At 36.2% G+C, this 21,850-nt stretch overlaps 3 protein-coding genes across 7 annotated transcripts; 2 read left to right on the forward strand and 1 right to left on the reverse strand.

Moving 5' to 3' along the window:
* The first annotated feature begins 514 nt into the window (after positions 1-514).
* LOC108985014 (probable WRKY transcription factor 20) lies at positions 515-6,908 on the forward strand. Of its 5 annotated transcripts, none has more exons than XM_018957140.2 (6): positions 515-877; positions 2,537-2,701; positions 3,598-4,150; positions 4,291-4,450; positions 4,536-4,694; positions 5,996-6,908. In XM_018957140.2, exons 1-6 carry the CDS (start codon positions 641-643, stop codon positions 6,501-6,503), a joined length of 1,782 nt encoding a protein of 593 aa, XP_018812685.1. In that variant the 5' UTR covers positions 515-640; the 3' UTR covers positions 6,504-6,908. The 5 variants fall into 5 exon arrangements, with proteins under 5 accessions (XP_018812685.1, XP_035543125.1, XP_018812692.1 ...); XM_035687232.1 differs by lacking the exon at positions 515-877 and adding an exon at positions 1,753-1,859; XM_018957147.2 differs by lacking the exon at positions 515-877 and adding an exon at positions 1,878-1,907.
* Positions 6,909-8,032: 1,124 nt separating this feature from the next.
* On the reverse strand, positions 8,033-11,084 carry LOC108985037 (scarecrow-like transcription factor PAT1). The gene is made up of 2 exons (XM_018957185.2): positions 10,982-11,084; positions 8,033-10,034 (listed from the first exon to the last, which is right to left on the reverse strand). The coding sequence occupies exon 2, from the start codon at positions 9,826-9,828 to the stop codon at positions 8,179-8,181; it is 1,650 nt and encodes a 549-aa protein (XP_018812730.2). The 5' UTR covers positions 9,829-10,034; positions 10,982-11,084; the 3' UTR covers positions 8,033-8,178.
* A 4,711-nt stretch (positions 11,085-15,795) lies between these two features.
* Positions 15,796-21,244, forward strand: LOC108985062 (transcription termination factor MTERF9, chloroplastic-like). The gene is made up of 4 exons (XM_018957217.2): positions 15,796-16,242; positions 18,950-19,222; positions 19,315-20,007; positions 20,222-21,244. Exons 1-4 carry the CDS (start codon positions 15,940-15,942, stop codon positions 20,537-20,539), a joined length of 1,587 nt encoding a protein of 528 aa, XP_018812762.2. The 5' UTR covers positions 15,796-15,939; the 3' UTR covers positions 20,540-21,244.
* The last annotated feature ends 606 nt before the right edge of the window (positions 21,245-21,850 follow it).

A 21,850-nucleotide genomic window follows, 5' to 3' on the forward strand; every position in this document is an offset into this window, starting at 1 on the left:
CCTATTTTACTGTAAATCATGGTAAAAATAAAAGGGTAGACTTTTGTTATCAGAAGTAACATGATATGATTGCTATATGAGAAAGAGTTGTTGTGTTTGAGATTGAGGTGATTGGATTTACTGCCACCAACAAGTAAACCTATTCAGAGTTGGGGAATGAAAATAGTATAATTATATTGTAATATAGTTATTTATTTATTTATTTTTATCCCCTCTCCATTGATATAACATAAACAACTTATTTTAAATTATTATATATCACAAAATTATTAATATAGCACTTTTTTTGTTTTTTTTACATATTTTAAATAAAAAATAGTCAAAATATTGCGTTATATGATTAAAAATAATAAAATAGATAAGAAAAAGTGAAAACAATGTCTCCCTTTGTTTATTTAATTTTTTAATGTATTTTTTTAACCACCGAACACGTTAAAAATGACAGACAGACACAAACCCCGGAGATCCAATGTAACAAGTCAACTACGTTAATCTCTTTCTCTTTCTTGTCTGACAACCTTCACAAACACACACAAGAAACAATCCCTCGATATTACCATTCTACCCCTCCCTTTTGCCCTCCCCCACAATACTCCATTAAACTCACTCTTCCACTCCCTCCTCCAAATCGCATCCACAAATGGCACAGTCTCAGGCCTCCTCTCTCTCCGAGCTCCGTCTCTGTAGCTCCGCTAACGTTGCACCCGGAAACACCGATGATCCGGGTCTCCCCGTCTCCACCTCTGCTGCCTCCGCCAAGTACAAGCTGATGTCGCCGGCCAAGCTCCCGATCTCGAGGTCTGCCTGCATCACCATACCTCCCGGGTTCAGCCCGACGTCGTTTCTCGAGTCCCCCGTGCTCCTCTCCTACATGAAGGTCAGGTTCGGTTCGGTGTCTTCCTTTTTTTTTTTTTTTTTTTGGGTGGGGCGTCTTTTCCTCGAAATGTAGTGCGGCTTTGGATCAGGTTTGTAGTTTTTGTTTGGTTTCTGAGAAAATGTAAAAGGACAAGGAAGCGGTGGAAGATGAAAAGGAAAACAAGCTTTCTGAATGGGAGACTGTTCTCCATCTTAAGTTTTCGAACTAAAAACCTATTTTTTATTTTTTTTATTAGCTCTTCTTTTCCTGCAATATCTCAACAACCAAACGGAGCGCATCTCTCAGAACTACGTGTCGTTCCGGCTCTCGGATTTTGTAGCATTTTGCCGCGTGGTCTTAAAAGTTTAGTGGAGAATTTCCTGGGACTTGAATGATGTGATCTAGATACTTCAAATTGAGCCAGAAAAAAGATGCTTTCTTTGTTTTCAGTTAAAATTCGAAAATTTTATAGCTATTTTAGTCTGTTTCCATCTTATAGCAACAGTTTAATCTTTTTTATATGGTTAAGTAGGTTTTATATTTTGGGTGCTCGAGCTGGGACCGTTTGATTCCGATACTTGCTCATATACTATTATGTTGTTAGTATTGGCTCCTTTATGATATGCTATATAGCATTTGTTTTCATGGAATAGATTGTTCTAATGGAATTTGCTTTGTGGGAATATTAAATATGGGCTTTCGCTTCCAAAGTCTGAATGGTCTTTTTTTTTTTTTTTTAAATATTATTTTCTTTAATGCCTGTGTTGTTTTTTCACATAAGAAATCTTCTCTTCTTGTTAGGTGCTTTGCCCTTTTTTCCTCTTTTTTTTTTTTTTAACGGTGTTTTCTTCAGTGTTAGATAATATATACGAAGCTTTTACATTTGCGTATTGTAGAATATGGAATAAATGCGTCAGCATAGACTAGTGAGGGTTACTGTTTGATAAATGTGCCGCAATGGTGGACGGTAGCAGCAGGAAGGGTTGAGAGAATGTGGGCCAAGGTGATGAGAAAAGACTTGATTGCACTGTGACTAATGGAGTCTATTTGGGTATATGTATTTGCTCAATTAATGATTCGTTTAGCCATGGCTTTGTTGAGTTGAGCATATAGATGTATATTATATTTTCCATCATCAAACGAGTATTGTATTGACAATAAATATCACTTTTTAACTCATTAGTGAAAAGAAAAGTGTACGGACTTTGCTTTTGCTTACTCTTAGTGTGTGTATATGAATTCTTCTTTGTCACTTTTTTTTTTTCTACGAACTTATCTTCTTTATCATTTTTTAATGCAGTTCTTATGGTATAAAATTTCTAGAAGTTGTTTGCTTATCTCATTAATTCGATGAGCTTGAACTTCTCGTATTCATTTCAGTACAAATGATATCTGAAAAATCTTCAGATATTCCCTGTTAGGATATGGCTAAGGAATAGTTTTATGAAAGTGTTGCTGATTTAATGGTAATGATTGCTTGGGTAGTGCAAAACGCACCTGTATTTCCCTTTTTCTATTTTAGATTTTGTATTTCTTCTACTTGTTGATAAGATTTCCCCAATATTTTCACTTATCAAAAAAAAAAAAAAAAAAAAGATTTCCCCAATATTTGTTACTAGAGTCTGATCAAAAAGGCATGTGAAGCAGTAGTTTTCATTTTTTTCCCCTCTTATTTTGCAGGCAGAGCCCTCTCCGACCACTGGTTCCTTTATTAAGCCTAAAGTGGTGCATGGTGCTGTTGGTTCTGCTACACATCTGGTAACGACAGTTTGCTCCAACACTGATACCTTCAATGAAAGAAATTCCAGCTGCTTCAAATTTGAACCTCATGCTACATCAAATATGGTATTATTCAACTATTTATGTAAATGAGACATGATCTGTGTAGATATGTTTTTTTGATAAGTATGATCTGTGTAGATATGTGATCAGATGGGCAGATAGTTCCAGATATGATTGTTAATTATACTTTGCCGAAGTTTATAATCTACTCAAAATTGCATAACATGATCCTCAGATCGGACAATTCAATAGATATCCTCCTAATAAACCTTATAAATATTTAGTATTTAACAGCCAAATTAATTGCTTTTTATCTCCCGGAATAATCTGTCTTATTCCCTGAGCCTTGTGCAAGTGTTAGATAATAAGTAATGCAATTAATTGTTTTGTATTAACTTCTAGTTTCATTGCTGGTGCTTTTATCATTTTCATGAATATGATTTCGTAAATTATTGGCCGAAAGATGCAAAAGATCTTGTAGATGAGCCTCCTTTGTAACTGAACCTCTTTCTCTCTCTCATACCTATTGAATGGTATAATTTTTTATAGGGTTCATTGTATAGCTGCCAGTATGTCTTACTAATTTCATGTTCATAAGAATGTTCTACTGGCTTTGGGGTAACACCCATAAAGCTGTTGTGTGGAAAATAATTCCTCTTTGTATTATGTGGTGTCTTTGGATGGAGAGAAATGGTCGGTGTTTTGAAGATCGGGAGCATTCCTTGGATGAGCTTAAGAGATTCTTTTACAACACACAATTGTCTTGGGCCTCTGTTATTGATTGTAATGGGACTAGTTTTCATGATTTACTTGTATCAATGTCTAGTTCCTAGTTGCTGTTAGGTGTTTTCTCTGTATACTCTCTGTGCACTTGGGCTACGCCTACTTTTCTTTCAATAAATTTTTATTTTACCTATCTTTGGGGTAGTGGTTTCCTAATATTATTTATTTATTTCAAGGTTCCTGCAGATCTGAACCACCAGAGAAGTGAACAATTTATGCAAGTCCAAGGTCAGTGCCAACCTCATGCGTTTGCATCATCAGCATCAGTGAAAAATGAGATGGCAAATTCCTCAAACAATTTGAGTGTTTCAGCACCAATTCACATGGCAACTTCAGTGGCCAGTGCACCTGCTGAAGTTGATTCAGATGATCCAAGCCATGGAGCTACCCCAAATACCAGGTTTCAAGCTTCACAACTTGATCCTAAAGGAAATGGAGTTTCTGCCGGCACTGAGAGGTCATCAGAGGACGGATATAACTGGCGAAAATATGGACAGAAACTTGTTAAAGGAAGTGAATTTCCACGTAGCTACTACAAGTGTACACATCCTAACTGTGAAGTGAAAAAGTTGTTTGAGCGCTCTCATGATGGACAGATAACTGAGATAATCTACAAGGGGACACATGATCATCCTAAACCTCAACCTAGCCGTCGATATACTGCTGGCACCATTATGACCATCCAAGAAGAAAGATCTGATAAGGCTCAAGCTTTAACTGGCCGAGATGGTAAGGAAGAAACTTCAAAGTGATTTCTGTTGAGGGCACTTTTATGGACTGGCTAATGTGCCTTTTCTTTGTGGTCTAATTTTCGCATTGTACTTATCAAAAACATAATTTGCTTATAAAAAGAAGTTTTCGCATTTCAGAGAAGTCAGCTATCTATGGACAAATGTCCCATACAGATCCAAATGGCACTCCTGACCTATCTCCTGTGACAGCAAATGATGATAGTCTAGATGGTGCAGGTTCAATACCAAATAGGATCAACGATGATGTTGATGATGATGATCTATTCTCAAAACGGAGGTATAACAGTTCACAATTGAGGCCTTAGGTTTTTTTGAAGTTGTGTTTATGTGATAACCAAGGAACTGTTGAATGATTTAAGCAGGAAAATGGATATTGGAGGGCTTGATGTCACTCCGGTGGTTAAGCCCATTCGAGAACCACGCGTAGTTGTCCAAACTCTTAGTGAGGTAGACATACTGGATGATGGGTATCGCTGGCGTAAATACGGGCAGAAAGTGGTCAGAGGGAATCCTAATCCAAGGTATGGTTTACAAGTTGATGATCAGGCATACACCTAAAGATAATTTCACGTACTTATCTGTTCTGCTTCTACATGTATCTCCAATAGCTTGTCAAAATAGTTCTGGTTTTTTTTAAAAAGTCCTTTGCACTTTCTTCTCCTGAGTGGATGAAGTATGATTGTTATCAAAGTCGAAGGTACAAACTGATGGCACTGTTTATGTGTGTAATTAATGCTCATTATTTCTGCTGTGTTATCTGTTGCTTCATAATCACCATAGTCCATACCCCTGCAAAGTCTATTGACTCTATAGTACGTAGATGCTTTTTCTGTTAATTTTGTTATATTTCAAAAGAAAATGTTTTCATTGGTACGGCATCACATATTAAGTGATGAACATATGTCCATGACAAATCAGTGGGTCTTGAACTCATGATCTTTATTTCTTCTTAATCTTATATTCTTTTTTATGAATTCATTCATTATGGCATTTCCTTGGAAGAATGGATATAAGGGAAGACTGGATTGGTTTTATTTTGATGGTAAGTTATACACATTACACACACCCAGTGCGTCTTAAACCCAGCGGGAAGGACATGTGCCATAACCCAAAAGGTCTAGTCAATTTTAAGCATCTCAAACATTATATTGTTGAGTTCAGTGTCTATGCTCAAGCATAGTTGATTACAATTCTTTACATGCAGTGCAAAAACTGCTTATTGAATTTTGTGCATTACATCTGACTACCATCTCAACTAATCACAAACTCAATTTTTGGTATCGAGGCTACTACCTCAGCTGTTCTCCTGGTGAGAATTGTCAAAGCCAATTGTCTAACCATGTCTTCTGAGTGTGTGGTGAATGTGGCGATAGGAAAAAGAGAATATTTAGATATAGTTGTTGTGCATGTAGATGGGAAGTATAATGATGATTCCAATTGTGCTTTCCCTTATGTACTTGTAATCTTCTGGCCAGGATCTAATTTTCAAAGTAGGAACTCTGCTTCTGTTAAGCCATATCTTCCATTGAATGACTATGGATTTAATCATTTATAAGTTTAAGATAATCTGATAGGTCGTGTCAATAACTTTTAGAAAATATGGAATTTTAAAAGTCCGGAATATTTCCAATTCGTTCCTCTATAATGTTTCATTTTCATTGCACTATCTAATTTATTTTGGTTAGTAATAGAAGAATGCCACATTCAGACAGCTCTACAATCACGTTACAAACATAATTAATAATTAATAATTTTTCTGTACATCGCACCGGGTGCATGAGTATCTAATGCATATTGCTTATTGTGCTCACACGTAATACAGGAGTTACTACAAGTGTACAAATGCTGGATGCCCGGTTAGAAAACATGTGGAGAGGGCATCTCATGATCCCAAAGCAGTTATAACCACATATGAGGGAAAGCACAATCATGATGTGCCAACTGCAAGGACAAGTAGCCATGACACAGCAGGACCCACAGCTGTGAGTGGACCATCAAGGATTAGATCAGAAGGAAATGATGCCGTTAGTCTTGATCTTGGGGTTGGGATCAGCTCATCTGTTGAAAATAGGTGCAATGGGCATAGGCAGACACAGCATTCTGAAATTCTGCGAAGCCAAACATATGCAAGCAGTTCACATTTCAAGGCAGTTCAAGCAACCCCAGTTTCAACGTATTTTGGTGTTCTAAACAGTGACTTGAGTAGTGACTTGAGTCGATATGGATCTAGAGAAAATCCGAGTGAACGCCGGAACATTGAAATCTCACCTTTAAACCATTCCTCTTACCCATTTCCACAAAACATTGGAAAGATTCTGACGGGTCCATGAGATTGTTTTCAATGAAAAGAGAACAGAAATTGCTGTGTGATTTTATCATATTCAATTATTTTTCAACTTTCCCTCCCTTCATTTCGGCGGTTAAGGACAACAAGGCAAGAGTCTCTAGAGGATAATAAGATTCCTTTTACATGTTACTTTAGTATCTGAGTGCTGTTCTTGATATCGACTGCCTCCCTGCAAATATGCCTTACCAAGTCCAATACTGTTTGTATAATGTTGACTTCTTTGAGAATACTCTGTATAAATATGAATTTTTAAGACTGGTATTATTATCTGACAGGAAGACATTCTTGTAACTCAAAAGTACTTGTAAGATATTGGTGAGAGATATAGTTTCGTTTTATCTTTTTACTGGAATTGTATGTCGACAGGAATGTATTTACTTGTAACGAATTGAAGTCTTTCCAGAGTCTTTTAAATGTCAGAGAATTCACCTTTGTGCCCTGCTCGCATGATTATGATACAATGATTCACCTTGATATCATGGTTTATGTCGTTTGCAAAAGGGAGATGTCTAGTTTGGATTCGAGTCCGTGAATAGATTGAGGGGTTACCGTTATAGAACAAACACACACAAAAAGCCAGAAAAAAAGATCACTTTTGCATTTTAATTGTTTCTGTTTGGTAGGAGACAAAAGGACAAGCCGGCCATAATTATTCACATTTGGTAGAAAACATTTACAGCATGTTCTGGTGCATGCATGTGAAAGCAACTACGCAAATCCATTCAGAAGGGGTCTTTTTCAATTTCTCTGTACATTCCTGGTGACAAATTTCATTCATGTAACATTTCAGCTCTTTGTAATTGGGTTCTCAGTTTTTCTTTTTACCCTGGACTTTTAGCAAAAGCAGAAGCATGCAAATGAACTTTTGGTGCTTTTTTAATGGAGATGATAATTATATATATTTACCAATTTTTATTTACAATATTCATTTTGTTAGTTTTGTTTTTAAATTTAAATTTCATAATTTCCAGCATATCAATAACTGACATGTGGAAAAGTAAGTTTTTTGAAAGCTTTTTTTTTTAAAGTACAAATAGCATTTTTCTTTGTGAATTGGTCTTTAGATGCGCTGTGGGTACAATTAATTCACCATTTTTGTTTTTGCTTAGGGTCTCCTATAAGAGAGAGAGAGAGAGAGAGAGACCTGTAGTTGATATGATATAATTATACCCAAACCCAAAGGAGCTGACCCTTTTGGTGTTTATCTCAACAAGAGTTTCACCTAGCAAGCAATAGCCACATTGTGGGGGAAACTGTAGTACAAGAAAATAAGAAACTTGAGTAGCTGTTTGTATTGACTGGAAAACCTGCTTTGGAGGATATAAAAATGGAGTAGAAGTGGAATGATGGTGGTTTAGTTTCACCTTTTCTTTTAACCTAAAATACTCATATCATGTAGTGAAAATAATGATACTCTTTACAGTTAGAGCCCAGACACATTGTATTGCATTTAACGATGGATGGTCTAAATGAAATTTAGGTTTGTGATCTCTTTGCTGAAGAGCAGGGCTTGTAAACAAAAAGTTAATTTATTACTAGATGATACAATAAGTAATGCGTATTGTTCTTCAACTCCAAGAAAAAATTTATTACTAGAAACTTTCTACCTTAGGTTGTCACTCCAAGGTCTACACACATGCATCAAGCAATGCATGGTTTCACCTCCACGCACAGGAGGTAACCAAAACTCGATTCATCCAGCCCAGGAATAGTGCTCCATCTCTCTCTTCAAGTGTATACTTCTCACAGTAGTTCTCCAGAAGGGTCTTGATCGTAGCATTCACTAGGGAGCTTAATGGATAAGGCGTGAAACCAGCCATAATAAACCGTGATCTCCATTTCCCAAGAAGCTCGTGGCGTTCCACTCTTTCAGCCCCCTCACAAGCTATTATGTTAACAATATCTCGAGCCAGACAGTGCTGCTCAACATTTATACTGTGCTCCCGTGGCCTGTGCTCCCGTGGCAGAGTCACATCAATAGATTCAAAGATTGCTGTATAATAATCTAGTGTCTCAAGGAAACGGTTAAAGAATGGGGCAGTGTTGGTATTAGATTCTTGCTCAACAAGAGTGACCACCTCGGGAGATAAGCTCTTAATCAATCTCAAGATCCTGTCACGATGATTCTGACTGCTCACACTTTCATCTGGCATGTGGTGCAACACGAAGGCAAAATTCACTGCAATGGCTTCACCAGGTCGAACTCCAAGGTCTCCAAGTTCAACCTCAGGACCAGAAATTCCTACAGCATTGAATTCAAAGGGTACCTTACATGACTCGGCCAGCCTGGATAACCTCTTCCCTACAATATCAGGGCCCCCTCCCCGGGCATAAGCTGATGTGGTATCATCGATGCCCGTGATACGAATCTGTGGAGGTCCTCCGGGCCTTGCAGCAAGACCCTGGATTAAGGTGATCCACTGGCTGCCCTGTGCAATCTGAAAATCAATTATATGGATGCGATTTTCGTCCTTCATAGCTTCTGCAATTGCCCCATTTGCAGACATATAGCCAAACTTGAAAAATGGGCAGATTTCATAGAGGAAGTGCATGTATGAGAGAAGTTCAGCACTGGCAGGCTCTTTGCATCGAAGAGCATTATAGATAGAACTTCCTGAAGATGCCAACCTTGCAACAAGCCCTTCCAGCATGTAAGCTCCTAAGCGTTGGATTGGCTCACCAGAAACTGAGACCATCTGACGTAACTCTGACATCAACCATTCAGCTGTGTACATATCATTATCTGCTATGGCTTTAGCACAAGCACAAAGCACATCTTTCAAGTCCCCTCCGGAAATTATCTCCATCATTTGCTTCCACTTTTCTGCTTCTGATGGAATTTGATTAGGTCCAACAGGGTTTGTCTTAGAGTATCTGTCAAGTGTATCTAAATCAGGTCCCAACATAGCAGTTTCTAGTTCCCTTATCTTGTGCCTCAGGTCATCGACATCATCTGACAAGCAAGATACACTGACTGGTGAGCCATAAGTGTTGTCAGGGGATTGATGCTGGTCTGTGGGGAATGATTGAGAATCTGGTTGCGAAGCTGGGCTTCCGTTAGGTGAGAAACTGACAGTAGATGGAGAATTTTGAACAAAGTAACCACTGGTTCCTGAGGATGATTCAAGGGTGCAGTAGTTCTCAGAAGTTGGAACCAAAGGGTGGGTTCCCTGGCTGTTATCGTCAGAGCATAAATGAGGATCAAAATTCTGGTTGGGGGGCACAAAATAGGACACTGGCTCTTCCACTGGCTGTTCATAGAACCTGTGAGAACCAGTTGAAATACTTTGTTTCTGAGATGGTTGCATTGAAGAATGCCAATTCACTTATTTAGAACAATCAATTGATGGATGGTGGCCCAAATCAATACCAGGAAACCTACTGGCACAAATGCACCCAAACTTAACTGACTGCTCTCTCTGGTCTTGAAATACGAGGCTTGCTTACTTCAACTTATGTACTTCATCATTATTTCCAAATCTCAGCATAGACGATGTGTAAAAAATGATATAGTCTGCAGAGAAGAGTAGCAATATACATAACGAAAATGAACTTGACGAAGCGGAAAATGCTTTGTAAATCCTAGTGACATCAAGCATATAAGAGTTCCATGAATGCGATCCTGTTAGCAACAAATGAATTTCAAAGATGCTAAAAAAACGAATTTCAAAGGTCCCTAAAGGTTAACATGAACACTTGGAGCAGGCAAGGCAGAAGAGGTTAGGTTGGATTATTTTTTAGGGAGCCTTAATATTTAATTAGCTCCAAATCACGGACCCTTGATTTTTGTTAGATATAAGAAGAAATTTATGAATACACGAAAAGTCTAGTGCAATGTCAATAGTACTACCATAACAATAACCAAATTCTTGAACAAAATCATAGCATTAGCATCCACCGTTTCAAATTTGGTAAAGAAAATGAATTAAAATACTTTGAAAAATTGCTTCCCGACCACAATTCCTTACCGTTTATAAGCATGTATTTCGGGTAAAAGAAAAGAGAAAACAAAGTCTTCCAACACCATCTAGAACATCTAAAGTTAAATCATATAAACTAGTGCACCGATTACAAATATAGAGCCACAAGCTCGTAGAAATTCAGAGGAGAAAAATTCCAAGCATCTAACCCTTGAATAACCTCAAAAATCCATGATTTTTTAAGAAATGCCACGAACAAGAGCACAAACTCGTTCAAGAAAACATAAACACAGAGAGAGAGAGAGAGAGAGAGAGAGGAATTCATTCCACTTTCTAACTCTAGAGCCATTAAAAAGCTTTATTCAGAGAAAGAGTAAAACTATAGCAGAAGAGCAAAGCTCATGGGGTTCAAGAAAAAATACTTAGAAATTGACAAGAAGATTCACAGGAATAATCTTACTCACAAAGAACGACAAGTCAGACAGAAAATCCAAGCACTTAATATCGACTTGTACATCAAGTTGATGGGTTTTTCGCTTACCTTTGGCTTTGATGATGAAATCCTCTGGTTTGTTGTTCTATGTTTCAAAAGTTCCAAATAAAAATCTATGTACAAGGTCCCCTATAAAATAATCAATCCGATTCCGAAGTTTAAAAGTAAGGTTTGATTAAATAATGACCTCATAATTTACAGGATTTACAGAGCTGCCATTCACATGATATGATATCAGAGGAGATTCTCATTCTATAGCATCATCGAAGACAAAAAGACAACCACAGGTGTAGAGAGTAGTCAAACTGTCAAATGATATCCCTCTACCCCCATAAATTATTAATAATGGCCATCCCAGCTTCTATCAATATCACGCAACTATTATTATCTTATAGTGAATAATATTATATATAAAATGTATAAATATTATATAATTATTTTTTAAAAAAAGTAAGATTTATTATTAAAATATTAATTTTTTTTTACCATGTAAACTCTGTATTTACTCTTTTTTTTTTTAAAAAAAAATTACACAATACTTACGCATTTAACGATTACAAATATTATTTTTATTTTTCACAAATACTAAAAATATTATATGTAAAAATATATAATATCTTTTTTTTTTTTTTTAAATGTATTAGTAGAATGCAGAACATGTCTTCAAATGAAACAAAATTTCAGTTTTTGGCCATACCAGAGCCACGGACGAAATCCATTGAAGACTTCTACCGACGGTATAAAAAAACTTTGTTTTTTTTAAACATGTTTATAAATTTCTTAAAAAAAATTTTAAAAAATTACAAACTCATTAAAAATCACTTCTTTCACCATTAAGAAAAAAAAAATTAAAAAAAATAAAATGCAATTCTGTACAAAATTTCGGTGGAAGTAGTGTTTTCTTTCTTGGAAACGTTTCAAATTCCAAGATATTTTTTCATCTCTTCCAAAACAAAATAAAAGTTTCATTCTAAAAATTAGTATATCACACGGAATTAAGAATCCAAAAATAAAAACCATTTTTAGGAAAATAAAAAAAAAAAAAAAAAAAAAACTTTATACTTAAATTCATAAACGAAAAATATACAGCATTTGAATGCTTACCCATCCATTTGAATGCTTACAATCTTGCATCCATCGAAACTGAAGTTCAAAATTTATATAAAAAAGAGTAATTTATATAAAATCGTGGCCAAAATATTAAAAAAAAAATGAAAGAGAAAGGAGCTGGCATTTTGGTTATGGAGTTGTTGAAGAAATATTCATATATAGTTCTTGGTGGAAAGATCTTTTCTTTTGAAATTGGAAAGTAAGGAAGAAGAATGCATGTAGTGAAAAGCCCTCGAGGCTCCAAGTGGGACGTTGGTCCCCACACGGTTTTCAGTGCCATTAAATTTTTGAACTTTCTCAGCTACATTTTTTTTTTTTTTACCTTCGTACTCTTTTGTTTGTTTTCATAAAATTTTTTAATTTAATTTATTTAATTTTTATTATTTTTTTAAATTTTTATATAAAATAAAATAAACAATTTAATTTTTTTAAATTTTAAAATAAAAATAATATTAAAAAATATATATTCTAACAATATTTTATTAAATTTTTAATTTTCATATCAATTCATTTCATCTCATCTGTAAAAATAAACAAGACTGCATTTTGATGTCACCATGAACACCCACTCGGTATATAATTTCATGTCACCATGATCTATGTTTAGGGATGTTTTTGTTTAACCTCTCTTGTCTTTTTTTTACTCTCATTTATGCCCATGATTTTGAAAAAAATTATTATGAATAATGTATGATATGTCATTGTTATTAACATGTATTACACATCTTAATCATATTGCTAAGCTTGATTTCTGTGGAAATCTGGGTACATATATCTTATGCAATATGCATGTATGTTCATACAATTTTTCACTTTTTTTTTTTTTTTTTTTTGAGTTGGGAATGAGAGTTTCAAATTTCAAACCTCTATTTTAAAAATTAGAGATTATGTCAATCAAGCCACATGCATGTTCATACAAATTGCATGTACAACTGAAGGGTATTCAAGTTCATGAGAAAGGACACCTATGAAAATGCTGAAAGCATCGAGGGGGCTTGACTTTCATGGCTTTCCAACGTTAGGCTTGACCATTTGCATGCAAAGATTGATGATTCTAGAATTCCTCAAGAAATGGGGACATATATCAATCTCAATCGACTTTGTTTGTCTTTCATTCTACCAAGTGAAACACGTTCCGAAATGGTCGCCTAATATGGCGAATATACGTGCTGCTCTGTCTTTCCGGCTTTGAAAACGAGGATCCTTTTGTAAAGACTATCTGAGCGTGGACATTGGGCTGAACTCTCCTTTCTTTCAGATTTATTCTGTGTAGTTTTTTATTACCATATCCTACTCTCTAAAATATGAGATATTTCTCATCAGCACTAGCTCATGCTGTTGCAATATTTGACATGCATTATATTGAGCACGTTTGTATCGGAAGAGGGCTAAGTTTTTGTTCTGATATAGAACATGAATGTAAGAGTTTTATTTAAACTCTATATCTAATCACAGTGAGATGCAAAGTCTCTAGATTTCTTGATGGTCGAAAGTCTATAAATAGTATTGAGAGGTTAAGATTTATCACCCACAACATCATTGTGACTCTAGCTATCGGGAAACACTCGGAGGTAAAATTGTTAGGGTGATTGTTCTCTCATAATCAGGTCAAATTCTTTATCAAAGTGTAATAAAGGGAGGTATGTTTTCTAATTATTATTATTTATTATCGTAAATCATAAAAAAATTAAAGATCTAATTATTAATGTTCATGTTAAAATATTTAACAATGAAATGCTGAATTTTTTAGAAGCTAAAAGTCAAATGGTTGGATCTTCGTGCTGAGAACAGAAAGGGAATGCATTTTCAACATTCCTAGCTAAAAGCAAGCCGTATAAAGTCACAGGGATTTCAGGAGAAATCACTTTCCTCCATATAAACAAGATCAACTTGGCAGTTATACAAGTCAAACCTTTCTGCTATAATCTCTTCTACAAAAGAGACATGATCTCTGACTTCTTCATTCCAAACGTCTTTGCAAGCGTGTCAACAGGAACTTATCCCCATTTGAAGTTTTGTGTCATAAAAAAATAATGTTCAAAGACAATCATGTCGAAGACTTTCTTAGCATTCAGCATACAAAGAAGATCAATCAAGAGGAAATTGTTGCTAATACTGCTGATTTAGCACAAAGTCATGCATCCAACTAACAAAGTCGTTGAGAAGCTAAATTTGTGAATGCTGAGTACTACTGATTAGGGTACTTTGACAAGAGTGAACTAAGAAAAGAACAGTAAAAAAGGTCGTGGGGAAAAGAACAGATGAAAGTGTGACATATTTTGTCGGTACCATGCCTGTATCATGCTCCATGGAAACGGATGGCTGTTCAGTGATTATAAAATTGTGGAAATATCTACATATTGACCCCATTTCCTTGTAAAGAAAATGCAAAAATAACCACAGGAATCTGTTCAACATTATACTAAGAGCTCGAATCCAAGGGTCGGAATAAAAAATCTCAAAGACTCTCAAGTCTATATTCGAGGTAGGTCACTACAGGAGACCTAAAACTTCTTCAAAGAGAAATGAAGCAGCAGTTGATTTCCGATCTGCACAATTTCTAAGACAAAATGATTTGAGTGGCAGAAATTGTAGAGGGTCAAGATAGCACTCAGCAGCAAAAATTAATCTTTTTTCACATCATGATGAGATGCAAGTAGGCCAACCTAACAGAAGAAAGGAATTACATAATGGAAAAACTATCATAACCATGTACTTTAGTTTTTTTCCTCTGTTTCTGTAACTCATCCATCAAGTGATTCCAAAACTGCTTCTTGCATGGTAGGAACGAAACAGAAACCCTGCGGCTAGCTCAAAGATTCTCCAGATAATCTAGCAGGCACGTAATCCATCACTTTCCTGATTGACATACAGGATAACTTGATAAGGCTCTTTTTCTATCTTAACATATGGTTAGCATTCCCCTAAACAACGATGATTGCGGATAAAGTTGACACTCCCGCAATCATATTGAATTACAATGATATCTTATTTTCTTTCGGAGAGAGTTCTTGCACAGATAAATTTTAAAATTTGAATATTACAAATCAAATTATGTCATATGCATAACGTATGGTATAAATCCTTCAAATAACACTACTCTAATCATAATAGTAAACGGTCATATAAAAATATAAACTCATATGGTTTAGACTTTTATTTGATCGTTCCGATTGTAGAGCCTAAAAATGTTAGTGAACAATGTATATAAAAAGTGAGCATTCAATAACAAAGTCATCAACACAACAATTTGCTACCAATCTATTCATTTTTCTTCACACGAGGGAAATAAAAATTTACTTCAATGATAAAGAATGAAGGGGGTACAGTGAGCTTAAACTTCCTCTTACTACCTTTGACTGAGGTGTTTTCTATCTGCAGAACTAGCCATTAGCTTCTGCATTGAGGTAGTGTTTGTTTACAGCTGAAACAGCACCAGGATGGATGATAGATAGAACAGGCAGATATGCAAACTATACATCCACGTTTTGAGTGAAAACAATATACTTAAAAGCAATCGATTATATAATATGATCACAGGAATGTATATTATTTGACGGAAAAGAGAGAGAGAGAGAGAGAGAGCAAAACAGAAAAGAAAATCCAGCTGCAAGAGAAGATATGACTCAATAAAAACGACTGCCCGTTTTCCATCTTCAAAAATAAAAAAATAAAAAAGAAATAAAAAAAACCCACATACTTAATACGAAAATTAATAAGACAAGCAAAATTAGGGAAGCTACAGTACGAAGCTTAACCAGGGCATGCTCAGCAACAAACAAGAAGATAAACTGAACCCTGAAGGAAAGAAGATATTTTCTTTTCTTTTCTTTTCTTTCTGGTTTAGGGTTTTGGGTATATACTTTCTCTCACTTTTTAATTTTTTTTCCTGAAAAATGGCATCTTTTCTCTCTCTCTACCCCTTCAATACCACCCCTCCTTTTTCTTTGAACGTCTTTGACACCCACTTGATCGTACAGTCTTTCTCAAGTTTGATTGGAGAAGGAATTGTTAAGCGGAGGAGCAGCGGGCACAGGTTCGAGGTGCGGTCGACGCACTCGAGTCCTAGGATCCTCAAGTCCAACCGGAGGTCGCGCTACGGTCAGGCACTCTCGCCGTTTGACTCTGATGATGACGAAGAAGAATACGACGGCGACGACGACGACGACGTGGTGGAGGATGATTGGTCCTCGCCCAATGTGAGCTTACTTCCGCTGGTTTACTTGTATCTGTTTTCCTACCTTTTATTAAGCATAATTTTGCTTCAGTTCTCAACGAAAAAGCATCTATGACTTTGTGCATCTTAGTTAAGATTTGAGTCTGCACTTTTTGGAAGCTTTCTTCGCAGTTCTAGGTTTTCTCATCAAATTATTCGAAAGAGTCGACTTTTCCTTCTTACGAATTTTGTTCTTTTGCTCCTCTCGAAAGAACAAATTTTCAATTCTTTCCAAGTAATTGCTACTGCTTTTGGAAGTATAACTTTTTTTATTCGTGCTTTAGAAAGCATAAGATTTTTTATTCTGAAATTTTGTGCTAATTAAAATTGGACCGACTTGTACGTGCTACATATGTGAATTGCTAGACATTAGAACTAATTAAACTGCTATAAAAAAAATGGACAATTGGAGTTTACTTTCGGACCGATTTTGGATTAGGAGCTATATCGAGCCAAATGGTTTGTATTAAGCTTGTATCAATGTGGGTTTGCTTGGCTTTTTTACAACTCGTTGTATTGACGACTCCCATTCTAGCTGGTGGCCATATTCACAATCATTGAGAAGTATTGCTTTTGTTGTCCTTTGAGCATCCAACCCAAAACAGTTGTGGGCTTCCTCTACATCCTAATGATCCAGCCAATAGAAAAAAATGCCAAATGGTCCTGGCATGTGGAATCTAAGAACATGTCAACCAGGCTCTGATCCAAAAGCTTAAGCCTGTAGGTGGAGAGGTCAATGCTTACAAAGACCCATAACCATTACACGTAGTAAATACATAATCACTTATGTTGATTATCAAGCCCTGCGCTTGCTGGTGTGTCTATAGTTGTTATGTGCGTGCAGATGCAAAAGGTGATAAAACATGCTACTTTGATTTTCTAACATGTTTTGATATTAAAGTGATGTCTCTGCAGGATGACTTTGCCAAAACTGCAGAATTTGATGTTATGTTATATACCTTGGCTTCTAATTCCTATGTTATACCTTTACTTACATCGCCTGTCTGCTAGTATGTTCCCCACGATATGTTGCTTGATTGCCATGGCTGATTTACCTTGATCTGCTATTAGCTGAGAGAGGTAGTCAGAAATCCGCACTGTTCGTTCACAAGTATAGAATCGATATCGCTGTAACTTTCTTCTCTTACCAATGATCTGGTGTTGTATGGTGGTATTGATTTTCTTATCTTTATCAACTTGTTTAAAGAGCTGAAAAGACTGAACATTTTCCTTGGAAATTCTATAATCTTTTGATCATTACAAAATGCTGTGTAAAACAAATAATTGGTGATTTGGTATGAATTGCTCAGATTAGAGGCATAATTTGAACAGCTATGCGTGAGGATTCTTGTGATATATTTTATGTTGCCAGTGATAGTTAAGTGCTAGATAGGTTCTCATGGCACAAAAGCAGAAGCAGTGATGTGTAAATAGTGTTTTTGACTCAATCGTAGGTCTTATTATCAGTTTGATTTGAATTTGTATATGAATCAATGTGTTCCCAACAGAAACAAATCCCTTCCATGATTGCTTTGTCCTTTTGATGTTTATGAGAGGAAAATACGTAATCTGCAAACTGCTAGCACAAAGAAGAGGTTTGGTATATTTGGAACACTGCAAAGTCACTATCTTTTCAGCAAAAGCATCAAGTCATGGCTCCCCTAACAAAGGGTGTGATAGAGATGCAAGTACTAGTCCAACTCTTAAAGGGATTTTGCTTTATTTGGAGCTAATAATAAGGCCTTGTATGGTTTGGCGAGAGTGCTTGACCTTTTTTCCTTCCTTTTATGAAGCATAATTTTGCTTCAGTTCTCTTCTTTTAATGGCGAAAGATGAAAACAAAAAAGCATCTAGGACTTTCTGCGTCTTAGTTAAGATTCGACTCTGCACTTTTTGGAAGCTTTCTTCGCAGTTCTGGGTTTTCACATCAAGTTCTTCAAAAGAGTCGACTTTTCCTTTTTACGAACTTTGTTCTTTTGCTCCACTCGGAAGAACAAATTTTCAACTCTTTCGAAGTAATTGCTACTGCTTTTGGAAGTAGAACTTCTTTTTTATTCGTGCTTAGAAAGCACAAGATTTTTTGCTCTGAAATTTTGTGCTAATTAAAATCGGAGCGACTTGTACGTGCTTTATATGTTAATTTCTAGCCACTGAAACTAATTGAACTGCTATAAAAAATGGACAATTAGAGCTTACTTTCGGACCAATTTTGGATTATGAGCTATATCGAGCCAAATGGTTTGTATTAGGCTTGTATCAGTGTGGGTTTGCTTGAGCTTTTACAACTATTTTTATTGAGGACTCCCATTTTAGCCAGTGGCCATATTCACAATCATTGAGAAGTATTGCTTTTGTTTTCCTTTGAGCATCCAACCCAAAACAACTGTGGGGTTCCTTTACACCCTGATGATCCAGCCAAAAGAAAAAAGACCAAATGGTCCTGGCATGTGGAATCTAAGAACATGTCAACCAGGCTCTGATCCAAAAGCTTAAGCCTGTAGGTGGAGAGGTCAATGCTTACAAACACCCATAACCATTATACGTAGTAAATACATAATCACTTATGTTGATTATCAAGCCATGCGATTGCTGGTGTCTGTAGATGTTATGTGCATGCAGATGCAAAAGGTGATAAAACATGCTACTTTGATTTTCTAACATGTTTTGATATTAAAGTGATGTCTCTGCAGGATGACTTTGCTGAAACTGCAGAATTTGATGTTAATGGAAAGAGAGTTAAGTCCGAGAATGGATATAAAACACGGAAAGGTAACCAGAGACAATCAGAAAAAGACCGGGGCATCGGATCATCCATGTTTGGAGAAAACCTCAAAGTTGATGAAGACCAATTGTACGTAAGAAATGGCAAGAGCACCTTCCAAAGGAGTGACATTGGAGGTTGCTATCATGATTCAAAGAGAACAGAGGAAGTCAGATCCTTAGACATGAATGGCAGAGGGAAGGTAAGTGTACGTTAACATGATAGGCTGTCAAGTTTTACTTCGTACTGTACTGACATGGCAAAGAAACATTACCATGTTGTCTTTGATTACAGTTGATGACAAGGAAATTCATGGAGGACAAATATCCTCGGCTATATGAAGAAATAGATTTGGATAAAAGATGTATGCCCCTTCTTGATTACTTGACCACGTTTGGGCTCAAGGAGTCGCACTTTATCCAGATGTATGAAAGGCACATGCCTTCCCTTCAAATTAATGTGTGTTCTGCTCAAGAAAGGTTGGAATACTTGTTGAGTGTTGGTGTCAAACATAGAGATGTGAGAAGAATACTTTTGAGGCAACCACAAATTTTGGAGTACACAGTGGAGAATAATTTGAAGTCCCATGTTGCTTTCTTGATGAGTTTAGGTATTCCAAGTTCCAGAGTAGGGCAGATAATTTCAGCTGCTCCCTCTCTATTTTCTTATAGTGTTGAGAATTCATTGAAACCCACTGTTAGATACTTGGTTGAAGAGGTTGGCATTAAGGAAAAAGATTTAGGTAAAGTTATACAACTTAGCCCTCAAATTCTGGTTCAGCGCATTGATAGAACATGGAATACTCGTTATATTTTTCTGTCAAAGGAGTTGGGAGCTCCAAGAGATAATATAGTCAAGATGGTGACAAAACATCCTCAGCTCCTCCATTACAGTATCAATGATGGATTACTGCCTAGGATCAATTTCTTGAGGGGTATTGGGATGGGTGATTCTGACATCTTGAAAGTTTTAACGAGCCTTACACAGGTTAATTTGCTTCTCTATGCATGTTTAAATCTTTGCGAAGTTCCTTTTAACCTCTTTTAACTGATTGGAATTGCTTGTGTTTGTGTTGGAAAAAGCAGTTTAATCTTTCCATACTTATCCTCAACCTTATTCTAGACTTTCTAGTCATAAAATTTTCTTCTTTCCTGCTATAAGCATTGGTTCAATTTTCTTGTTTAATTCAATCTGCTTGCAGGTGTTATCTTTGTCACTGGAGGAGAATCTAAAGCCCAAGTATATGTACTTGATCAATGAACTCCATAATGAGGTGCGTTCATTGACAAAATATCCTATGTACTTAAGTTTGTCTTTGGACCAGAGAATTCGTCCTCGCCATAAATTCTTGGTTGCACTGAAGAAAGCTCCGGAAGGACCATTTCCTCTCAGTTCACTGGTTCCAACCGATGAATGCTTTTGTCAACAGTGGGCTGGAACCAGTTTAGATACATATTTGGAATTTCGGCAGAGACTACTGCTCAAGAAGTTTGCGAAGAAATATGAAAAGAAAGGATAAGACACTGCACTAAGGTGTGGCCTATGTACTTGGTAGAGCAGTCTTGCCATTAACATCGGCAACCAAAAACTTCTTTTTGCCAATGTTAATGAGGTTTTTTGGTTGAAGTTCATCTTTGATTTTTGTTAGTCTCAAGCAAGCAAATGTTGTGCCATGGTTCAAGGATGCATTCAGCACTGTAATTGGTGCTGACGCCACTCTTATTGCGAAATTGGTATTTACATTCTCGTTAAAGGCCTGCTGGGGGTTATCTACAAAGTTATGGCAATCTAAAAGCAAGATGACCATGGAAAACTATGTTGCGTGAAGGTCAGCTTTTAATCCTTGAACAAGAAAGTGAATGATAATAGAAGTTGCTTGTAGAACAGTGCATTTTACAAGGGACGGATGGTGATATATTCTAATGGCCCTTTGACCTCATGGCTCCTCCATCCGCCCCATGTATCAGACAATGTGGGACATCCAGGATCCAATTCCCTTAACTTCAGCTACCTAGAAATGAAGATGGATATATGTTGGAGAGTTTTTTTATTTTTTCCTTCCTAAGCTGGGTATACGGTGGAGTTGGATTTAGCATTTGAATTTTGATAGTTCCAATGTCGGGTTTCATTAATGTGAACTGTTTATGTGAGTCTGATCTGGTTATAACCTCCCATGTATAAACATTCAATATCCAAAATCATTGAAGTTTTACCCTTTTTGGTACAGGATAATGTTCCTCCATATATATATTAGAATATAGAAATTTATTAACCATGGCTTCTAATTCCTATGTTATGCCTGTACTTTCATCGCCTGTCTACTAGTATGTGCCCCACGATATGTTGCTTGATTGCCATGGCTGATTTACCTTGATCTGCTATTAGTTGAGAGAGGTAGTCAGAAAACCGCACTATTAGTTCACAAGTATAGAATCGATTCACTGTAACTTTCTTCTCTTACCAATTGATCTGGTGTTGTGTGGTGGTATTGATTTTCTTATCTTTATCAACTTGTTTAAAGAGCTGAAAAGACCGAACATTTTCCTTGGAAATTCTATAATCTTTTGACCATTACAAAATGCTGTGTAAAACGAATAATTGGTGATTTGGTATGAATTACTCAGATTAGAGGCATAATTTGAACAACTATGCGTGAGGATTCTTGTGCTATATTTTTATGTTGCCAGTGATAGTTTTAAGTGCTAGATAGGTTCTCATGGCACAAAAACAGAAGCAGTGATGTGTAAATAGTGTTTTTGACTTAATCGTATGTCTTATTATCAGCTTGATTTGAATTTGTATATGAATCAACGTGTTCCCAACAGAAACA

Source organism: Juglans regia, chromosome 2 (genome assembly GCF_001411555.2).
Source record: "Juglans regia cultivar Chandler chromosome 2, Walnut 2.0, whole genome shotgun sequence".
NCBI lineage: Eukaryota > Viridiplantae > Streptophyta > Magnoliopsida > Fagales > Juglandaceae > Juglans > Juglans regia.